Source organism: Elephantulus edwardii, unplaced genomic scaffold (assembly GCF_000299155.1).
Source record: "Elephantulus edwardii isolate Elephantulus edwardi_28Jun2011 unplaced genomic scaffold, EleEdw1.0 scaffold00207, whole genome shotgun sequence".
NCBI lineage: Eukaryota > Metazoa > Chordata > Mammalia > Macroscelidea > Macroscelididae > Elephantulus > Elephantulus edwardii.
The window spans coordinates 4,432,327-4,453,298 of NW_006399957.1; the positions used below are offsets into that span (position 1 = coordinate 4,432,327).

The following is a 20,972-nucleotide window of genomic DNA, read 5'->3' on the forward strand; positions in this document are numbered from 1 at the left end:
GCTGGCGGCCACGCTGCTGCTCCGCGCGCGCCCGCACGGCCTCCCCGAGCGCTGCAGCGACCAGAGGAGCCGGCGCATCCTGGACGCGCTGGTAGGTTCCCGCGGTCACCCCGGAGCACCGGCGCGCGCACCCCACCCGGGCCTCGCGCCCACCAGCCAGTGCCGCAGCCTCAGGGACTGGGGTGCCCCGGGTGTGCCGGACCGCGCTAGATTTCGGCCTGGGCGACACATTCTCTAGAGCGGGGACCCGGCAGGGTGTCCCTATGGTCTCGGGGTGGGGGGACTCTCCCCATTTCCTGATCTTTTGTCCTGAGACAGTTTCCTTGGCTCGCACTGCGGGGCTGGTCCTCTGACTAAAGTTTGTGGGTGTCGGGCTCTGGGCTGTTCCTGTTCGCGCGCCCTTTAGAGAGGTCCTGGATTAGCGCCCCAAACTGGGGCGGGGCGGGGCGCTCATGAGCCGCAGCGGGGTGCCACGCCCCGACCTTTGTGGCCCTTGGTCCCTCTGCTGCGTGACGCCAGCCCAGGCTGCAGTTCCCTCTCCATCTAGCCTCCAGGCCACAGAGACCCTGCTGAGTGACGAGACCAAAGCGCAGCTCCGGAGGAAGGGGCTCGGGCGCGGGTTGGGGACCACAGACTGCACAGCCCGCGTGCCCTCCTGCGGGTCCCGACCCAGGACTGCGAGGAGCCTCCGCTGGAGGGTCCAGGTGGGGAGGGCGATTAGGGAGAAGGACACCTGGATGCAGGGACTGGCCTCAGTGGCCACCAGACATAACTTTAGCTGATTCCACATCCACCCTGTCTCAGTCTGCACGTGTGGTCATCTTGGGTAAAGGCGGCCACACCTGAGGTCACACAGATGGAAGCCGCCAGTCAGTTCCAGGTGTAGTGACCATCCAGGCACTGGGTTTGAAAGGTGACCTCCAGGAAACACTTGGGGCCAGTGTGTGAGGGTGGGCTTGGCGTGGTGCGCTAGGAGCCTGGACTCAAAGCTCTAAAGGAAATAGTTAACTCTTCTCTGGAAGATGCAAAGGAAACACTCAATCCAAGAGTGAGCGCAACTTACAAGCTAGAACAAGCCTTCTTCAGGAATTGGATCTGATGAGCGAGCACTGGGAATGGCGGAGCACCGTTCCGTTCCCTCCCCTGCTTCCCTATTACACAGGGTGGGGGTGGGGGGTCAAAACAAGCAAACACAACAGCCCGGTGCCTGGACTTGGAACAGACTCAGCTGATAGTCCGTCCAGTGGTTTCTGAGGCTGTGAAATTCTGATGGCCTGGTGGGAAGAAGCCGTGCTGCATGCACCCCTGCAGGCATGCAGTTCGAATCCACCAGCTGTCCTGCAGAAGAAGGACAGCCAATTAACTGTGTCTGAAAACCTGCTGGAGGTTCAGCTGTAGGTCAGTTGGACTCCAGGGTACTTAGCAACAAGCAGTCCCCTGGGAGGAGAGTGTCCACCTCTCTTCCAGGGAGCAGCAAAGTTCCCCACAGACTAGCCGGGGTGTAAGAGCTCATGATTTTCTCAATAATCCATCTAAAAATGTCTTTCACTGATAAAAAGGTGTCCCTACTTTTTTGGTGGTGATGATTAATTGTGGAGCTCCTGCATGTCATGGGGAGCTCCGGTGACAGGGTTAGTGTAGAGGATTGTGTGGTAACCTGCAGTCCGTGCCCTCTGGTAGTCCGAGTCCATTAGGTCCTGGGGAGAAGATGGGCAGTCTCCTCCTACAGGTCTCAGCCTCTGCAGACCCCCTGGAGGGTCAATTGTGAGGAGTTTTGATTCGATGGCAATGACATTGAGCAACTTAGTAGTTAAAGCACTCAGCTAGTACCCCAATGTCTCCAGGTTCTAAGTCACCAGCTGCTTCCCAGGGAGAAGATACAGCAGTCTGTTTCTGTACGATTGCTGTTGCTGGATGCTGTCCAAGGTCCTCACACCGGCTCCACAGACAACAGAACCAAACACTGCCCACTCCTGTGCCATCTTCACAAGCTCTGCTGTGCTGATGCCCATTGCTGCACTGTCAACCAACTTGCCAAGAGCCTCTTCTCTTTCACTGACACTCTGCTTCTCTAAGCATTACGTCCCTCTCCAGAGACGGCTTCCTTCTGACAACATGCCCCAGATATGGGACAAGGTCTCACCATCCTCGCCTCTGACTGTACTCCCTTTAGTCAGATTAGTCTGTTTTTCTGGCAGTTCGTAGTATATTCAAATGCTGAGTCAAGACCCCAATGTAGAGGCCGCAGCCCTGTCCTATATGGTCCCTGTGGTCAGAGTTGACCTGTGGCAGTACGTTTGGCGATTTATCATTGGTGATTGATAACTGAAGTGATCGCTGAGCTGCTTGGACCCACCAAAGCATAGCCTTTCAGGCTGCATCGCAGGTCTACCTTCATCTTCCAAGAAACTGGAGAGGGAAGTGAGGCCTCTGGAGGTCTTGTATCCTTCTGGTTGTGAAGACCCACTTTCTGGACTGTACCTGCTGTCCTCAAGGTGACAGGTGCTGTCTCAGGTGAGCAGACCCACCCGAGAGCCCCTCCCTATCCCATCTGTCCCCTGTCTACCATCACATCCTGACTCCTGTTCCTATGAGTATGTCCCTGTAAGACCCACACAGCACACGGCTGGTTCAGCCTGGAGGCTCAGGGCGAGCGCAGGTTCACTCTGAGGAGAGCCCAGGCCATGGCAGCAGAGGCTGGCACTGTCCTTCGGCTGGGCTGAATGGAGCCTCTGTCCCAGCTTCTTGTCTGCAGCCCTGCCTGGCTTTCATCCTGCCATTGGAAGGGGCCACTATTCTTCGCATGGGCCCCTACTCTCATTAGCTTTCACTCCCTGGCAGAGCTGTGACGAGTCGCCTTGGGGGCCACGTCTGCTGCTGTTCCCAGGGCTGCCAGCACAGCAGGTGGCATTGGTGGCCTGCCAAGGCAGACCTGTGGAATAATGCAGGGCAGTCATGTGGTCAGGCTTAGGCGAGGGCAGGGGGCTGGGCATTGGAGGTCCTGGGCCTCCCGTTGCCACAGACCAAGGGTCCCAGCAATGGATGGCTGCAAAGTCCCAGGGATCCCTGGGTTTTTTTCTTAAAAGCTCTGGCATTTTCTGGACGGAGAGCACAGCTCTGTCTCCACAGCTTTTCAGCACCTGCTGTGAGTAGGAATCCGTGTGCATGCTCTCCAACTAGGCTGCATGGTGTCTGAAGCCTGGCATTCCTGGGAACGGCCACTGGCCGATCCATTGTGGCTGGACTTCAAGTTCACGGCCAAGCCCACACAGGAACAAAGATGAGGCTTGCTGCGTTTGGTGGGCTGTCTGTCCCACTTAGCATTTCATTTCCTCCACGTCACAAGCTTGAACATGTCCCTACTTTACAGATGGGGAGGCCGAGCCCCAGAAAGCGGAAGCTACCAGGCCTGGTTCACAAGGTCAGCTCGCTGTGGAGCCAGGAGTCAACCACGAGAGAACCTTTGTCACTGCTCCTCCCTCTGACATCACTCCATGAGGACAAGCCATTGAGATGACAGTCCCACAGCCGCAGCGATGGGCACAGCACCCGGCAGCCTTCATCCTGCTGGGGGCGGGTTGCTGGGAGATGCAATGGCACCTGACAACCCACGAAAAGACGACTCGGGCTGTGTGACCCTCCTGGGGCGTCTTGCTTTCTCTTCATTTATTTCATATTCACGTTGTGGCTTGAGTGAGAATTCACAGAGCAAGTTGGCTTTCCACTCAGCCTTCGTGATGTCTTGTGTTGTGACAGTGGTGACAATGCCACTGTAACTGCTCTCTTCTTGCCTGTGGTGTCATATTTTCAAAGCATCTCAGAAAGGTTCCTGTGTTCTATACCTACGTCACAGACCCTGGATCAGGTACGTTGCTCTGGAGCTCGGCTGCTGAGTTTGGAGGTTCAAATCCACCGAGAAAAAGGCCTGGTGGTCTACTCCAGGGAAAAAAAAGAACAAAGCCAGTGGTCGGAAACCCTTCAGCACTGCTCTGCTGTGGCGCTCGGGGCTGGAGGAAAGAGGCCAAACGCTCCTGCCTTTGACCGCTGTTGTGGTCAGGCCGGCCCTGCCCCTCAGCGGCCTGCAGAGGTGAACAGAAGTGCCCAGTCCTTCTGCAGAAGGAGCAGGACACCAGGTCCTCCTACAGAGCACTTGGATGGGTTTGAACGGCTGGCTGTTGTGTTAGCAGCAGAGCGCTAACCGCTGTGCACCAGAGCCTTGGGCTAAAACACAAACAGAAAGACCAAACCAACAGTCACCATACTGACTGTGACTCCTGGAGACCCTCCGTCAGGTCTCCGAGGCTGGAAATCTTTATGGAGGAGTCAGTCTATCTTCCTTTTGCTGATAGGTTTGAACTCTGAGACTCCTTCAGCTAGTCAAGTTTTAATGTGCTTTAATTCAGTGGTCACATTAGGGGCTCGTTTTAATAGACTTGCTCTTCTCTGCTCGGCTAGACATCACCGCAGCCTGAATAGGATGCCAGCCTTTGAGCCACACACCCCAAAAGTGTGACTGCCCCCGAGTGGGTGTCTTTGCTCCTGCGGCACCACCTGCAAGCTGTCCAGAGCTACGGAGGGTCATCTGGCCGAGTGATTGGCAGTGATGAAGTACCAGTGTGGCTGACTCCATTCTTCAAACCCCAAAGGTACTGCCGACCAGTCCACTTTGAATCACAGCCACGCCGTGCGTGGACCAGGTAGACTGGAAGTGCCCACAGAGTTTACAAGGCTGCAGATCGTGGAAGCCGACTGCCCTTCTTCGTTCCTTGCAGAGGTGGGTTCAAACTGGTGACCTTTCAGTTAGTAGCCGAAAACTTCTTCAACTAGGACGGCCACTCACTCTTTCATCGTAGCCGCACCGGCATGGTCTGGAGCTGATGCTCTGGCCAGTTTTCCAAGGCTGTAGATGGCATTGCAGAAGATTGCTCATCCGTCCCAGAGGGGCCGCCTTTGAGTGAGCGGTGACATTACGCTCCTTAGAAACCAAGAGACGCCAGGCCTGAGCCTGCCACCAGGCTCCTGGACCGCATGGTCCGGCGTGGTTTTTGTTGGGAACCAGGAGCAGGTCAGAACTGAGAGAATGCTGAGTGAAGCTGCATGGAGACAGAGCTCTTCCTGCCCGGTGTGGGCACCATGGACAAAGGAGACAAGAAATACAGGACCCACATTCCACCCGCCTGACATTCGCTGGTTTTAGGCACGCGACTCGCCACCAGCTGGGCTTTCAGCTTATTTTAGGGTTGATCCCTGTGGGGTGTATACATGTGCACATTTGAGTGTAGAAATAGACCATGTCCTGCTAGCAGCAGGGACTTCCCCAGGCACAGAAAAAACAGCGGTGTTAGACTTCAGAAAAGAGGAGTTGGAGTGAATGTTACCTTTCCCCAGACCAAACCTACTGCCTGAGGGTCAGTCTGACTCAGGGAACCTCTGTCAGGTTTCAAGGCTGGAAATCTTTCTGGGAAAGAGTACTCACTTTTCTCTGAATTCCAACAGGATTCCAGCCATGTGAAATGGACATAAATTTAAACATAGACAAAGGTAGTGCCTAGCTTCAGAATCTATACCTCCTCATCTCACTGCCGTCAAGTCTGAACTGACTTGCAGCTCTGGGAGATTTGGAGAAGCTGGGAACGGCACGGGAGGAGATTGCCCGTCTTTTTTCCACAGACTCCACTGCAGTGAACACGATGAGCATAAGTGTACTCACGTCACTGCTCTTCTTTCTCTAGGACACACTCCTGGGAGGGGGTTGGTGGGTCATGCGGTGTTTCTAGCTCTCTGAGTGCCACACCTTTTTACGCGGTAGTTGTACCCTGCTGACAGTTCAAATCCATCAGCTGCTCTGTGGGAGAGAGATAGTTAATCTCCTTTCACGCAATGCAAGGTACCCAGTGGAAGGCCATTTCTGAGATGATGCCATCTCCGTGACGAGTACCATCAGTGTGTAAGAGTTAGATTCTCCCCATAACCTCTCTAGCACTTACTGTTTTCCATGGTTTTAACCAATGTCATTTTTTAAAAGGATTGAGATGTTAGTTCCTTGTTTTTGATTCGCATATCTTTATTTTTATTTTTAAAAATTTGCTTCTCTTTGATAGCTAATAACCATAAGCATTTTTTAAAATTTGTTGCTGTCTGAATTTCTTCTTTAGTGAAGTATCTGTTGATGTCCTTTGTCCATCTTTTTATTGCATTGTTTGTGTCTTTTGGTTGAGTTGTTCACATATATTTTAGAAATTAGATCCCTTCCACCAGATGCTCTGCCGGGGAAGGAGGGACAATCTCCTCCTGTACCAGTCAGATCTGATTTGACGGTACACACACACAAAAATAAAATAAAAAAAAAATTTAAAAAAAAAAGAAATTAGACCCTTGCCAGATATTATCACTTCCCCTCCCCCATCTGTGGCGTTTTTGCTATTGATGATGTTGTTTTGCTCTTTTGGTGAAGCCTTTGGATGAGCATGAGCGCTTCACTTTTAGGAGGTCTGACTTTGGCATTTTAACTGATGCACTAACAAAAAGGTGACCTGCTTCACCCAGAAATGCTTCAGGGGAAAGCGTGCTGGTCCGCAGGGTCATGCACTGAGGATGTGTGGAGGTGCTGGTCAGAGAGGCCGGCCACTGAGGACGTGTCGAGATGCTGGTCAGAGAGGCCGGCCGCTGGGGACGTGAGGCGCAGGTTCTGCCGCAGCACACAGGGGCCTCAGAAGACAGAGTGGTCCCGACGATAGTTGCTTTGGCTTCTTTTTTGAGGTGTAGCTGAAGCCCAGAGTCCTTGTCTATGACCTTCCCAACCCTGGTGACCAGAGCTGGCTTGGAACCCACGGGTTTTTCGTGGCAAGGGCTCATCATGGCCCAGATGAGAAGAATGATTGTTGTCGTGTGCAGTTGGATCAGAGCCAACCGAGAGCTGACCCTCCGGAGGCTTTTCAGAGACAGCAAATCGTGTGGGGAGATCGCCCATCCTTCTCCTGCCCAGCAGCTGGTGGATCAGAACTGGGTGCCTTTGGGATTGCAGTGCAGCTTCTTACCAGGAAACCACAAGAGCTCCCTAAAAGGACGGTGGGCCAGTTTTCACAGGCAGCTGGAGTCCGCCATGGCACCCCATGGAGTCTGACCTGTGAGCCTCTATCTGTTCCCCTAGCCATGGGGCAGGGCTCCCCCAACCCCTCCAAGCTGGGGGCCGCTTTCCCTGGGATCCCCTCCATCAGCACCCACGCTGCTCTGCATGCTTTATGCCGGCACTTGGGGTTAAAGTACAAATGTGCTAACACTACAAAAAATGTGCACGGGAGTGAATCAAGCTGTTCTGGATATTGTACAGGGCTTTTTGGCTTTGTCAGGAAGTTTTTATAAATACTGCATTTCTTATCAGGTTTATTAGAGAGATATGAGTTTGTACAATATCAGATAAGAGGGAAGAAAAACAAACCAAAAAACCTCTGCAAGTAAACTAAGCACCCAAATTCTCTCTTCCTGACATTTTTTTCCTGGATGCTCCTGGCTCAGTCAGTCACTGGGCTTGAACCTGCACTTCACCTCCCAAGATCTCCTGAAGGGTGTCTGGGAGCTGAAACCAGTGACTGTTTTCTTACAAATGGGGCCAGGGAGGGGAGTATGGAAGCAGTTAGAAGTTAAGAGAGCCACTGACCCCAAGAGTCCCGTTCCTTCCAGTGCTCCCTCTGTGGCCTCGTCTCGGAAAGAGCTCCCAGGAGTAAACACGGAAGAATGAGCTTTACCCAGATCACATTTGGTGAAATTCCCCAATGACCTGCACGCATAACACAACTCGGTGTGTGAGAGGGCTGTCTGGGTGTACATCAGGACAGCTTCGCTAGGGCCCTTTGTTTTTCAGAGACAAAACCCAGCCCTGGGCGAACAGGGTGGCTTTTCCAACTCTGGGATCACATTCAGGACTGTTTCTGCAGATCGATATCACTCCCTCACTGTGTCCTGAAGGGCAACACTCTGCCATGCAGTCTGCCCGACAAAAAGCTAAAGCAGCAGAAGAGGGGTGCTTGCTGCCCCTCCCCCTGCAAACCCCAGCAGGTCAGATCAGATGACTGGCCTTGGTGCCACACACTGCTGGAGGGTCAGCCCTGGACAATCGGGGCCTGGAGACTGGTTGCAGGGGGTGTTTGGTGCTGAGGGTTTTGACTCATTGCTGGAGCTGTTGACACAGAAGCTTTGTAGACAGAACAGGAGTGCCTCCTGGGGCTTCTGGGCCACAATCTCTATGTGAGCAGAAGGATTAATGGAGATAAGAATTTCAGGGAAGGAGTGGAAAGAGTGTGACATTGTGGGTATTGTAACTAATGTTACAAACCAAATGTGTATGAATGATTGAATGGAAAACCAATCTGCTTTGTGAATTTTTACTCAAATCAGAAAATTCTTAAGGGAGCAGATAGCCCGGCCCTTTCCTGTGGAGGCAGTGAGTGGTAGTTCTCAGGTGGCCAGGCCCTTTCCTGTAGACCACTGAGTAGTACTTATTGAATGCCAGTGAGTGTAAGTTCCTGATGCCCAGGCCCTTTCCCGTAGCTGTACCTCAGTCAGCATGGAGTACTTATCTACAACGCATCAGGACTTGTTACTTCAACAAATTTAAGCCTCCCAAAACACCAGTGAGTCAATTTTGACTTGTGTTGACCTAACAGGATAGAGTGGAACTGTTCCGAGGGGCTTCCTAGGTTTAACTCTTCACAGGAGCAGACTGCCTGAGCCTTCTCCCCTGGAGAGACTGGTGGATTTGAACTACGGACATTGCAGTTAGCAGCCCGCTGTGCCCCAGGGCTCTGAGCAGTTAGCCGACAGGATTTACATAGCCTCATAGCCTACGAGGATGAAAGAGTCTGGGGCCAGGGCCCTTTGAACACAGACAGTGGGAAGTTAGAAGCTACTGTGAGCCATGATCTTGGGCTTTGCAGGATGCGCACAGGGCACCCTGGCAGCTCCTGTGATGTGCAGGATTGATTCTGCCCCAGAGTGTGTGCAAATGCATGCTAAGCCAGGTGCAAGGACCGAAAACAGCTGCCGAGCCTCTCAGGTGGCGGCCTGCCCCTTAGGAGGTCAGGGCAGGCTCTGCTGCCCAAATGAGGTGCGAAGACTTTTCCTGAGCTTTCCGGATGCTGGGGCTATTTACACAGCCAGGCACTGGAGGAATATTTTGTGACTAAGTTCTATATTCTTTTGTTGTTAGTAAGTGGCCATCAAGAAGGTACACTCAGATTCACATAGTGAGGACACGTGGCCCAGAATATCATTCAATAACCAGTGCCCTTCGGGGGGCATCATCACTCCTTCCCACTCCGCCACCCTAGCCGCCACTTAAGTAAAAGCTTCCAGTCTGTTCAAGGGGAGAAAGCTGAAGCTGAGGTGACGGCCTCAGAAACCCTCTGGAGAAGTAGTGCTCTTGCCCTCCTGGGTCGCTAAACCCGGGAACCAACCCGACAGCAGTTGGGAGGGGGGCAATGGCTGCTTGTTGTTTGTTTTGTTGGGTTGTTCTTTTTTTTTTAGATTTAATATATATGGTGGTAGTTTTATTAAGATTAATTAAGAGACAAACAGAGGATAGCGAGAAAAGTGACGAATATAAGATTGCAGGGCCTATTGCAGAAGACTAATATAGGAAGTGCGGGTGATGAAACAATGAAACAAGAGTTTACAAAACCTGATTAGCTTCTCCTGCTGTGGTGCTATTGATGGTTAAAGCAGCAATTAGCAGTCTTATAGACACAGGACCACTGGGTGTACCACTTCCAGGTTAAAGTTGAGTGCCTTCAGCACATCCCAGGTGTCTGTGGCATCTGGGGCTCTGGCTTCCTTTTCCTCTGTCTCATCTTTTTGTCGTGGTTGTTCAATTGATGCATCTTCTCTGTAGGCGGTCTGGAATCGGACATGACAGCGCAGGGACCCACACACGATGTGGTTCGTTCTTTGGGAAAATACAAGCAAAACCTCCCCCGATGGTTAATAAAGGATCGGGCCCTTTCCATATTTTTCCAATCTTGAGGGGTGTTTAAATGAAGGCTTAAGGAGTTAAGTTGTGCCTTTGCCCACGGAGAGTGAGCTCCATCATCCCGAACAGCAGTCCTGAGTTCTTGTAACTCTTCCCCAGCACTGGATACCTTTGTAAAGGACGCTCAGGTGTTGGGTGTTGGGGGTTCGTTAATAGGGTGCACGTGTGCCTCAGAGCTCCATCTGGCATCTCGCTGGTCACACAAGACCTTGGCCCAAGAAATTCCTGTTTCTTCCTCCCCTTGTCTGTATTGTCCCCACCTGTTTTGTTTTCCTTACTTCTCGGGAGACTAGAGAGGAGGTGGTGCAGAGCGGGGCTGCCTGTTTTTTAATGTAACATTTGGAGTTGGTTTCTGCTGGGTTTGCTGTTGTACCTTAGGGTGGAAACTGACCCCCAGCTGGCCCTCCACCAGTTCATCGCACAGGCAGTTCGCCCATTCTGCTCTAGCTGGTGGCCTTGAACCGCGTGCCTTTTCAATTACGGCGCAGCTTCTTGCCACTAGCCCAGCAGTTAAATGTTGAGCTGCTTTCTTTTGGAGCCATTCTCCTGTGCGTTTTCATACCTCCGTGTTTTAGTTGGTGAACTGGAAGCTTTTAAATTCGGGGCAGCTATCGATGCGTTAGGAGGGGGCAGCCCCTTTAATAACAAGATGCTTTAGGCACTGAAGGGGCAGCATCTGCATGACTCTGGGACAAAGAGGGAACAAAGGGCCGTGTGGCCGCAGTGACACTGTCCCCCCCTCCTCCTCCTCACAGTGCCAGGACTATGAGGGCGGCGCGCTGGTGGGCGACCTCTGCGAGGACCTGTGCGTGGCCGGCCAGCTGGTGTACCGGCGCTGCCTGTACCACGAGCGCGGGAAGAAGGTGCTGCAGGCGGACTGGCGCGGCCGGCCGGTCATCCTCAAGTCCAAGGAGGAGGCCTTCTCCAGCTTCCAGCCGCCGGGCCTGCCGCAGGCGGCCGACGAGGACCAGGCCGTGCCCGAAGCCGAGCTGCTGCTGCTGCTGGCTGGCGAGGTCAAGAGCGCGCTGGGCCTGGAGCTGGCCAACAGCAGCCTGGGTCGCCTGTGGCCGGGACGCCGGGGCCCCGGCTGGCGCGGGCAGGTGGCCAGCCTGTGGGCGCTGCTGCAGCAGGACGAGTTCCTCCAGCTGAGCCTGCTGCGCGGCCTGAGCAGCCACGTGCCGCCCGTGCTGGGCTCGTGTGGCCATTTCTACGCGGTGGAGCGCCTGGCGGCCGGCAGTGCGCAGCTGCGCGCGCTCTTCCCGCTGGGCGCACGTGGGGCCCGGGCAGGGGCGGCCAGCGTGGCGCTTGGCTTCCTGGACATGGTGCAGCACTTCGAGCAGGACTTCGCCCACCGCCTGCACCTTTGCGACGTCAAGCCGGAGAACTTCGCCATCAGGAGCGACCTGACGGTGAGTGGGGCCGGGGAGGGGGTGGAGACGCCAGGGGTGGGGGCACAAGGTGCGGACGAGCTGGTGTGCTGGGCTTCAGGGGGCCCTGTTGTCCCTGCTAAGGTCACCTGCACCCGTCATCCAGACCCCACTAAGGTCACTCCGCCCCTGCCGTCCAGACCCCGCTAAGATCACCTGCACGCCTGCTGTCCAGACTCCGCTAAGGTCACCTGCGCCCGTCCCAGCGCTTCTTTCTCGGAAGGGTGAACGCCTGTCCCTTCCGGTTTGTGGCCTCTGGAGGGACAGGTGAACTCTGATGGATGGCCGTGCAGACGCTGTCACCGAGCTGTCACCAGACTACTGTGCATCTCTTCATGGTGACGCAGAGCTTACAGCAGCCAGAGCTGAAACGCCAGGCGCTGCCTGGCTCTGGTCCCAAACCCAGCAAGGCCCTTTGAAAGCATAGTTCTGTGCGGCAGGCCAGCTCCGACCCACAGCAGCCACGTGGCTGACAGAGCTCTCATCCTCACAACCACGGAATGTCTGAGTGCCAGCTGCAGCCCCTGTCGTTTGTCTCCTTCACTGACCCACTTTTCCAGGCAGAAGGCCCTTCTCCAGGGCCTGGATCCCCCTCAGCTCTTTCGAAGCCCATTAGATAATGTCTCATCTCCTCATGTCTAAGAAGTCATTTGGCTGCAAGTCCCTGGAAGACTTGTTTGTTTTCTGGAGGTCCATGGTGTGTTCCACAGTCACTGTCACCACATCTGGCCTCAGTCTGCTCTCAGCCTACCTTCGTCATTGTCCAGCTTCAGCGTGTTCACAAGATGAATGACAGTCCTAAAGTCATGACTGGACAGATAGCTGGCTCTCTCCCTGCCAGCCTCAACCTTCCTGTGGGCTCAGGACCTGCCTGTGGTTGAGAAAACAAGGTTGGCATCGGTGCAGCTTCCTCTCTGGTCAAGCTTCACCATAGCTGCATCTCACGGTGCCCCAGGAGCAGGGGTGGCACCAGGGGTAGAAGGAAGCTCTCGGGCTCAGGGCTCAGCACCTGGACAGAGGCCTCCTGTCCCTGCTGGTGACAGTGCTGGGTCACAGAGCAATGCTGTCTCCTCACAGTTCAGCCACCCAGTGCAGTCTCAAAACATGCTGGAGCCTTGGAAGCTAGAGACAAGGAGGTGTCTCCTCGTCTCCTCTCCGTCCCTCTCATTTTTTGTGGAAGACGATTGAGTCTCCTAGATCCCAGGACAGATAATGACGCAGAAGACGATGTGAACTACTCAGCTTCCTGCAGAAGGACTTCCCAAGACATGGTGCTGGCTAAAGCAGAGGGTTGAGGAAGGGGAGGAAGCCCCACAGCGAGGTGCACCAACACACCCTCCACAGCAGAGGTCTCGAGCACAGCAGAGGCTGTGGGGGCACAGGATCGGTCATGCGTGTGCTGTGAGTCAAGGCTCACTCCTCGCGCCGCCGCCATGTTCCCTTAGACACACCACAGAGGAGTTTGTTGCAGGAGGGAGCTCTGGGGACTTAGGAGTCAGGAACCACGCTGCCAACACTAAGGTACAGTTTGAACCCAAGGGCTGCTCCACAGGAGGACGGGCAGTCTCTTCCCTGAGATACCCTGCTTCTGGAAACCAGCTGGAGGGTCAGTTTTGTGTTGGCTACTGCTCAGTGACTCACAACAACAGCAACATTCTAACAGGATTAGATCCTAACACAGCTACTTCGCTCTGCCTCACACTGAAACCGGAGATCTTGCTCTTCTTGGGAGATGAGGAAAAAACGGGCAGGAATGAGAACATGTGGTCGTGCAGAGTGAAATTGTACCAAGGGGGCCGAGAGAGTGCCAGGATCTGCAGAAAGGAGCGTGTGGGGGCCTCACGGAATGAGAAGGATGGCAGGCTCACCTCCTGCAGCAGAGTCCTCACCAGGGTAAATGGTGAGCTGCCCTTTTGATTTTGTCCTAATCAGGAGGTAAGAAAGATCGATTAAAACGCTGAATTCAGCTTGCCGTGCCTCGGTTTGTAATTAGATACAACCTTTAAGCAGCGTGATCTCCACTTCCACTGCAGCCTTTGATTTTCCTTCTCATATGTTTTTACATAACCTCTTTCCCTCCCCGATAATCCCTGAGAAACTTTGGTGCCTTCCAGCATCGATCTGGAGCGTAAAACAAAACCCAACCCAGGGAGCTGCCCCCCACCACTGCAGGATGCCTGGACAAAGACCCCTTTCTGCTTGGCTCCCGGGGGAGGCAGGAGCTGCCCGGAGGTGCTGACCTGTGAAGGCTTTCCAGGGGCCGTAGGCCTGTCAAACCTGCCTCGCTCAGTAATTCCTCCGAGCTACGAACTGCAAGGTTTGGGCCCACTCCAGGTTTTCACTCTTCTTCCCCCCTCCTCCAGGTGGCGAGCAGGCTGCATAATTTAGAAATGATGGTTTCTCTGTTGTTGAAGTCTGTTTGGTTTGAAGCCAGAAGATGCATCTGTAATTGCGTGGGTTCGCCAGGTTCCCATGCTGAGGTGGCGTCTGGTGCTCTGATGGCTTCATCCCAGCGGGCTGTGCTCCTGACCCCAAGGCAGTGCCTCTGGTGGTTCGCCTGCACCGACGCCTCCGTGGGAGAAGGATGCACATTCTCCTCCCAGGCGATTTACAGCCTCTGAAAACCCACTGGAGGCTTAGCTCTGAGTCGGTTCAGATGGGAGGGCAATGGGGGATTTTGAGACTGTAGGCGTGAGGTCAGGGGCGATCTTGGTTTGAGAACTTTCTCCATCCCTGCCCTGGGTTCCCATCAGCGGGCTCCAGTAGCAGCCACAGAGCTCCCTGTATCCCCAGTACCCCTGGCTCGCCCACCCTATTTCATCTTTACACTCTCAGACCTGCCCTGAATCGTAGCTGCCTTTCCGGCTTTACGTGTTCAGAAGCAATGACATGCATCCCACATTTTTATAATTCTGATCTTCGAAGGGATAAAGGGATGGAGGGAGTGCCATTTTTAGAAATTCTGCTTTTAAAGCAGAGAAAATTCTTACAGATGAAAAATGATAATTCTAGTTCCTGACTCTAGTCTTGAAAGAGTGACTTCTGCAGGGGAAAGGTGGGACTAGAACCCATGATGACCACTGCTGGAGGACGAGATGAGGCTGACACATGCTGGGGCAGAGCCCGCTCATGTCAGACTGGTGTGGGCTCCTCCCCAGCGAGCAGAGCTGGGCTGAGGACGTGGAGTCCGTTAGAGGAGGAAGGCCTATCGGCTGCCATCTCTCTGGAACAGACTGTCAGGTTTTTCCTTCCTTAGAGCTTCTGGGTGGTTTCGAACCACTGACCCTTTAGTTAGAAGCCACGCACTTAACCAAGGAGCAGAGCTGTATAATTGTGATCTAGCAACAAGTGCAGCTGCAGCCGAAAGGTGCTGAGCTGGTTCCCAATGTTCCAGGGAGGGCCGTGCTGTGGTGCCATGAAATGGACTGTGACGCGTAGCAGCCCTCTGGGGACCTAAACCCTGCTTGTCCTGTGCCATCCCCAGCACCTCCGACACACCTGAGCCCCTTGTTACAGTTGTGTGTCAGGCCGTCATTTTGAGGGTCATAGCCATGTGCTGTTTTAATTACAGGTAGTGGCGATTGACGTGGACATGGCCTTTTTTGAACCTAAAATGAGGGAAATCCTGGAGCAGAATTGCACCGGAGATGAAGACTGCAATTTCTTTGACTGTTTTTCAAAGTGTGATTTGCGAACCAACAGGTGTGGAGCCCAGCGAGTCAACAGCAATCTGCAGGTGAGCGATCCCCACCCCGTGCCCCACGGACAGATGGGCGGACGGGGGGAGGGAATCTGGGGGGCTGGCTCTGCCCTTCAGCACATCCATACCCCTTTGATACTGTGTCCTGGCTCCTAGCTTCCATCTGCTCAGTAGAGAAACATGTTTATTTCTTGGTATCAGCATAGAGCACCACAGATGGGGTGAGTACTCTCACTTTATTGCACCCCTCAAATTCTGCATTTCTGACAGATTGCTGGTCTTTGGCACCCTGCTTCCAGCAAGCGTACTGGTGTCATTTTCCCAGCAGCCACAGATACTTGCTGTCTCAGTGTCACACGTTGGCCATTCTTGCAGTATCTTAAACATTTTCATAACACCATTGCCTTTAATAGGCTTTTAGACTTTTCAGATCGATCTCCGTGTGCCTGGCTCTGATGCATGACGACCCTCTTTCAGGTTCCCAAGGTGGAAATCTTTAAGGGAAGAGGCCACTCATCTCTGTCCCTCAGCGTGGCTGGTGGGTTTGAACTAATGACCTTGCTGTCAGCACAAAGACCCCAGAACTCCATACTGATAGCTCTTGGCCTCACTGGTAATTAGAAAAATGGACACTAAACCATTTCACCCACAAGTTGCCAAAAATAGGAGTCTCATTTTAGATAGAAAACCCAGAGTCTGACTTTAGATGGATTTTATGGTCTTGTCTGGAATTAGGGGTGTTCTGGTTGGTGCTGAGGAAGTGACCTAGTGCAGAGTTGGTCTTAAACCTGACACCTTAAAAAAGGCAGAATACAGATGCCAAGGAGGCCAGGTCTTCCGACAAGGGGGGCCCTTCCCCTGAGCCAGCACCTCGATTTGGGCTCCCAGCATCCTGAGCTGTGAGACCATGCATTCCTGTCCTGGAAGGCCACCCACTTGGGGCATTTATGTCACAACTCCAAATGAGTAGGACCCACCGGTGCTCTGGGAGAATGCTGTGGGTGTGTGAAGGGGTCTCAGCTTTCATGAAGTTTACATGGCAACACAATTATCAAAATACAGTGTAACATGGGAGAGTCTGGAGAGCATTATGTTGAGTGAACTCGCTCAGTCTCATAAGGACAAATGCTGCCTAAGATCTTCACTGTTTAGATTACTAGTAAGATGTGTACACAAGTCCAAAAGGGGAAGGGGAGGGAGGAGGAGTGCTGAGGGTGAGGAGGGGGTGAATCTTGAGGTTGCAGAGTTTGGTGGGTACAGCAAGGGGGTAAAGGAATTAGGCAAGATCCGGGGGGACCTGAAAAGGCAGACAAATGGTGGACAACGATCAATGGGGATTCATTTTATAAAACACAGTGAATGGGAATGATCATATGAAACATAATGTATACAAATTTTGTTTTCAAACCGATATAAAAAAATTATTTAAACCCCCCCAAAATATATACAGATCAGGCTCCAACCCAAGCACTGCATTTCTAAGCATTTAGTCAATGGGTGGACTTTTAAGATTTGCAAAACGGAGATATTGTACAGGTAAACTGTTCCTCATGGGGTTATTCTCCAGGGCAAAGGTCAGCAAATACCCACATCACTACCAGCAGGGGGAGTTGCTGTGTGCCATTGACTCAAACCCAACTCATAGCTGACCCCCACAGCAGGCTTCCCGAGGCAGTAAGCCACTTGAGAGGAGACTGCCCATCTTTCTCCCATGGAGCAGCTGATGGATTCGAACTGCATGCCTTCAAGCTGGCAGCTCAGCTCCTTACCTCTAGGCTGCCAGCAGCTCTGATCCAATAGAAAACAATTAGGGGTGCGTGGGGCTCCATGCAGGCGTGCAGGTAGAGGAAGAAAGTGGCAGTCGCCCTCAGGTCTGATCACTCCTTGAGAAATCTGATTACATCTAAGGTGGCCAGATCAAAAGACCAGACCAGACAGTGGCTCCTGATAAGACTCTCGGCCTGATCACAAAAGCCCAAACCCAACTTAATCAACAGTCCCAAGTTCAAGTTCTTCCCTCATCCATCCTAAAACCCTATAAAAGGAAACAGCCCTTAACTGCCCTAGGGCCATTTTGACCATCTCCCCTAGTGCTTACTTGGCATCCCTTTCAGACCAGGCAATAAAGGCCTGTTCATTTCTTGGGGGAAAACCCCAACAAAACAGGATGGGATACAGCATATTTAACCAGCCCTAAACCAAATGGAACAGCTTTTTCTTTTCTCTTTAAAGTTTTAATTGTGATTTTAATGAACACTTACAGAGAAGTTAGATTTTCATTCATTCATTATTGCACATTTTACCCCCTGGCTCTCCCTCACCCCTCCCCCAGTTCACTTTTTTTTTTTTTAGTATTTATTCACTGTTGCACAATTACTTACCTCCCCCACCCCAGTCCTCTTTGCAATGATATAACATCCTTTAAGATTGATCTGGAGCGGTATCTGTGGTATGTTGTAAGTTGCCTGTAAAATCCAAAGAACCAGTGCTAACCAACCTGGCGCCTTATAGGAATAAAAGGAAAAATGCTTCCTGTGGACAAAAGACAGTCGTCCCCAGCCTGGCAGCCCGCCCTCCCTCCGGCTGCTTAGAAGCCCTTTGCAAGACACAGGTTGCTCAGAGGTGTGGGGAAATCCCAGGATAACAGCCAAGAGCGTGGGGGTTTCACAGCCTAATATGAACCTCGACTTGTTATTCTCAGGCTTTCTCTGCTTGAAATGAATGAACTCTGCAGTCATTTCATCAAAATGACCTCAGTGACACACAGCTGAGTGAGAAGGGGACCGAGTCACAGAGAATGCACATTACTTCTGTTTGTTGGAAGGAGAAGGAGGGACCCACACATCTAGGCACAGACTCCTAGAAGACTGTGGGATGCTGCCTAGAGGATGGGAAGGGGGCTGAGTGGCTGATTGTCTTGGGGATATTTTAAATTTTGCACTTAAATGAAAATGTACCAACTGCTCAAAAAGGGAGCAGAATAATTTGTTTCTAGAAGAATCCCTGCTTTCAAACAGGTTTGATGGGAAATGGGCGTTAACTCAATCCTCTGTGAAACAGTAGCCCTGGAAGCTGAGGCACTTTTTCAATTAGTGTGAAGGAAAGTGTGGTGCATTTTAATAGAGTCAATTCAGGATTTCCCTCCTAGCCCTGTTCTCCCAATGGGGGGCAGCTATAAAGGCTTTGAGAGAAGTGATATTTTTAAACCAGAAATCTAAAGAGAGCACAGCACCCCTGAACTCCGTGGCCTACTTGAATGAAAGATGAGAGGAGTGCCGTAGTTTCTTTCTGCTTCAAAAGTAAAACAAAGGAGCCTTGTCCTCCGACTTGCCCTTTTCTCATGGTGCGAGGGTCATAACTCACCGTGGCGTGCAGCTTTCTCTCTCACACCCACTGTTTGGCTGCAGGACCTGGGTGGTTAGCCTTGTTACCGGCCAATGTAGGGATGGGAGGTGGGCTCAGTGTGGGTGGAGGAGGAAGGCGGGTGGTCCCTGCCCGACCCAGCACTGACTGCCTCCTGCTCTGTTCTGCTCAGTCGTCCTGGGAGCCTCACCTCGACCTCTGTTTCTGCTCCGAGACTGGGGGTCATCCATCTCCTGCCTCACACGCGGGCTTTCTTCCTCTGGAAAGCAGGCACACCCTGTTGATTCCAGTTTGCTTTATGGTGCTTTGTAAATACTTTTAAAAAAAATAAATTGAGCATTTGTGGCAACCTTGCATCCAGCAAGTCAATCGGCACCATTTTCCTGATAGCATTTGCCCGTTTCATGTCTGTGTATTGTTTTGTTCTTTGTGATTCTATTTCAAAGTTTTCCGTAATACTGTTATCAAAGACCGAGGTCTGCAGGGCTCTGCTCCTCTCAGAGCACACTGTGTGGCGTTGGGGGTCATGGACACTGTTTAAAGTCCTCATTCTCCATGACAATCTTCCTGAGGAACCAGGTCTGCTACGAGCAGGTACCAGGAACATTTCAAAGACACTATAAAAGAATCCTGATAAAAGGGGGGAAATAGAAAATGGAATTTCAAATTGTCATGGAATCAGATACCCTGGGTCCATGGAGGCTGGACGAAACCCTGGAGCTCTTCTTATCCTGAGATAAACCAAAATTATTCCTGGAAGTTTTAAAGCCAAACGGTAGAATGTCTGCCTTAGGTATTGTCTTTTATGATCTATCCGTGTGGGATCAGCTGACGACAACTGGAGAGAATTGACAGGGAGCTTAGGGGCAGGGAGTTTATGCTCATGAGAGTTCATGTTGGCTCAGGAGAGGCGGCTGAGGCCCACAGCACCACTGAAGGAATGTCAGTGGGTTGTGCACTTAGAATTGGTGCATACTCCGTAGTTTATATTCTCAAATTCTCCACAAAAAAAGACATAAAACATGAAAGGCGCCAGGGTCCGCCTGGGCCTGGGTGGGCTGGCCCCTGCCCCGGATCACCCGCCCCTCTCTGTCCCTCAGGTCATCTGTGACAAGATCCTTCGTCATTTGTTCTCCTCACTTCTCGAGGGCTCTGGCGTCTCCTTCCCACTGCGGCGGCAGTTACAGGAGGTGGTGAAGCAGTGTGCAGACCCCCGGGGCCCCGCTGTACCCCAGACAACAGCCCCTCGTATCTTCTGGAAGCTCCGGAGCCTGCTGCAGGCCGCACTGAGGGAACTGCGGGCCGCCCGACTGTAACCGTCCTGGCCTCACGCTCATGCCATGACCAGAAGTGATGGGGACCCAATCGCTCGAGAGACAGGACTTTCCGCCCTGCCGACGGGGGATCTCTACCATGCCTTCCAGTCTCCCGAGGTGGGAAACGGCGCAGTGGCACTGTCCACTCGAGCTGCCCCTGCGTGCGGCCGCAGACCCACCTCCTGCCTAAGCAGAAGGGAAGGACAGCCATCAGGGAACCACCTGAACCGGAGCATGTGGCCACTTGGAGAACGTGAGGCCATCAGCTGTCTCCACTGTGAATCCTCCCCAAGTTACAAACTGTGGATGCGTGTCAGTGTGCACGTGTGTGAGGGCACCTGTGGGCATCAGTGAGCGGACAGGAGCACGGGCGTGAGTGCACATAGAGGAGTGTGCTTGAGTGTGGGAGTGTGCGCGTATGTGCATGGATATGAGGGAGGTGGGTATGAGCGATGTGTGCACATGACGAGTGTGGGTGAGTGTGCATGTCAGTGTGGACACGTGTGTGTGTCTCACCACGTCACAAGGGCATGGGTGGCATAAGTGACAGGGCTGGGGTTGTGGCCTCCCCAATGTGTGATCTGGGATGTCTTGGCTGGCTAGCAGAGTCGGGGTTCTTTTGGAAACTTACTACAATAAAAGCCAAGTTGCGTCTTCCTGGAAGTAGTCTGTGTGATGACGGCGTCAAGCCTTTCTCTTTGGAAGGAATCACGGAGAGCGTGGCTGCTGCTAGCGAGCATGTCACAGCTTCCGGCACCGCCCGTGAAGCAGCGGGTACGTTCTCTTAACATCCAGCTGTTGGCTTCCGGAAGGTTAAACAAGTGTTGACCTTGGGGTACTGGTGACATGGTGGGTTCCATGTTGGGCTTCCAGTCAAAAAGTTAATGGTTCAAATCCAACACTGCTCTGTGGAAGGAAGACAGGCAGTCTCCTCTCATAAAGCTGTACAGCTTTGAAAACCTGGTGGTGGGTCTCCGGGAGTCTGCACTGATGTGATGGCCGTGGGTTTGGGTTGGGTTGGGGTTTTGGCTGACCTCATCAGGACCTTCTGCATGTGGACAAGGACCCATCCAAGACTTGCAGGTCCACTTCTGTGGGTCATCTCCTTGGAGGAGTTCTCTGAGAGCTCCAGCATCTGCACC

The 20,972-nt window shown here is 52.8% G+C and overlaps 1 protein-coding gene across 1 annotated transcript in view; it reads left to right on the forward strand.

The window, feature by feature from the left end:
* The window catches only part of FAM69C (family with sequence similarity 69, member C), a 41,581-nt gene extending 21,751 nt beyond the window's left edge, over nt 1-19,830 (forward strand). The window contains exons 3-6 of the mRNA XM_006897252.1: nt 2-91; nt 10,780-11,433; nt 15,023-15,187; nt 19,615-19,830. Coding sequence (XP_006897314.1) covers nt 2-91; nt 10,780-11,433; nt 15,023-15,187; nt 19,615-19,830 — 1,125 coding nt within the window. The remainder of the gene's footprint in view (nt 1; nt 92-10,779; nt 11,434-15,022; nt 15,188-19,614) is intronic.
* The last annotated feature ends 1,142 nt before the right edge of the window (nt 19,831-20,972 follow it).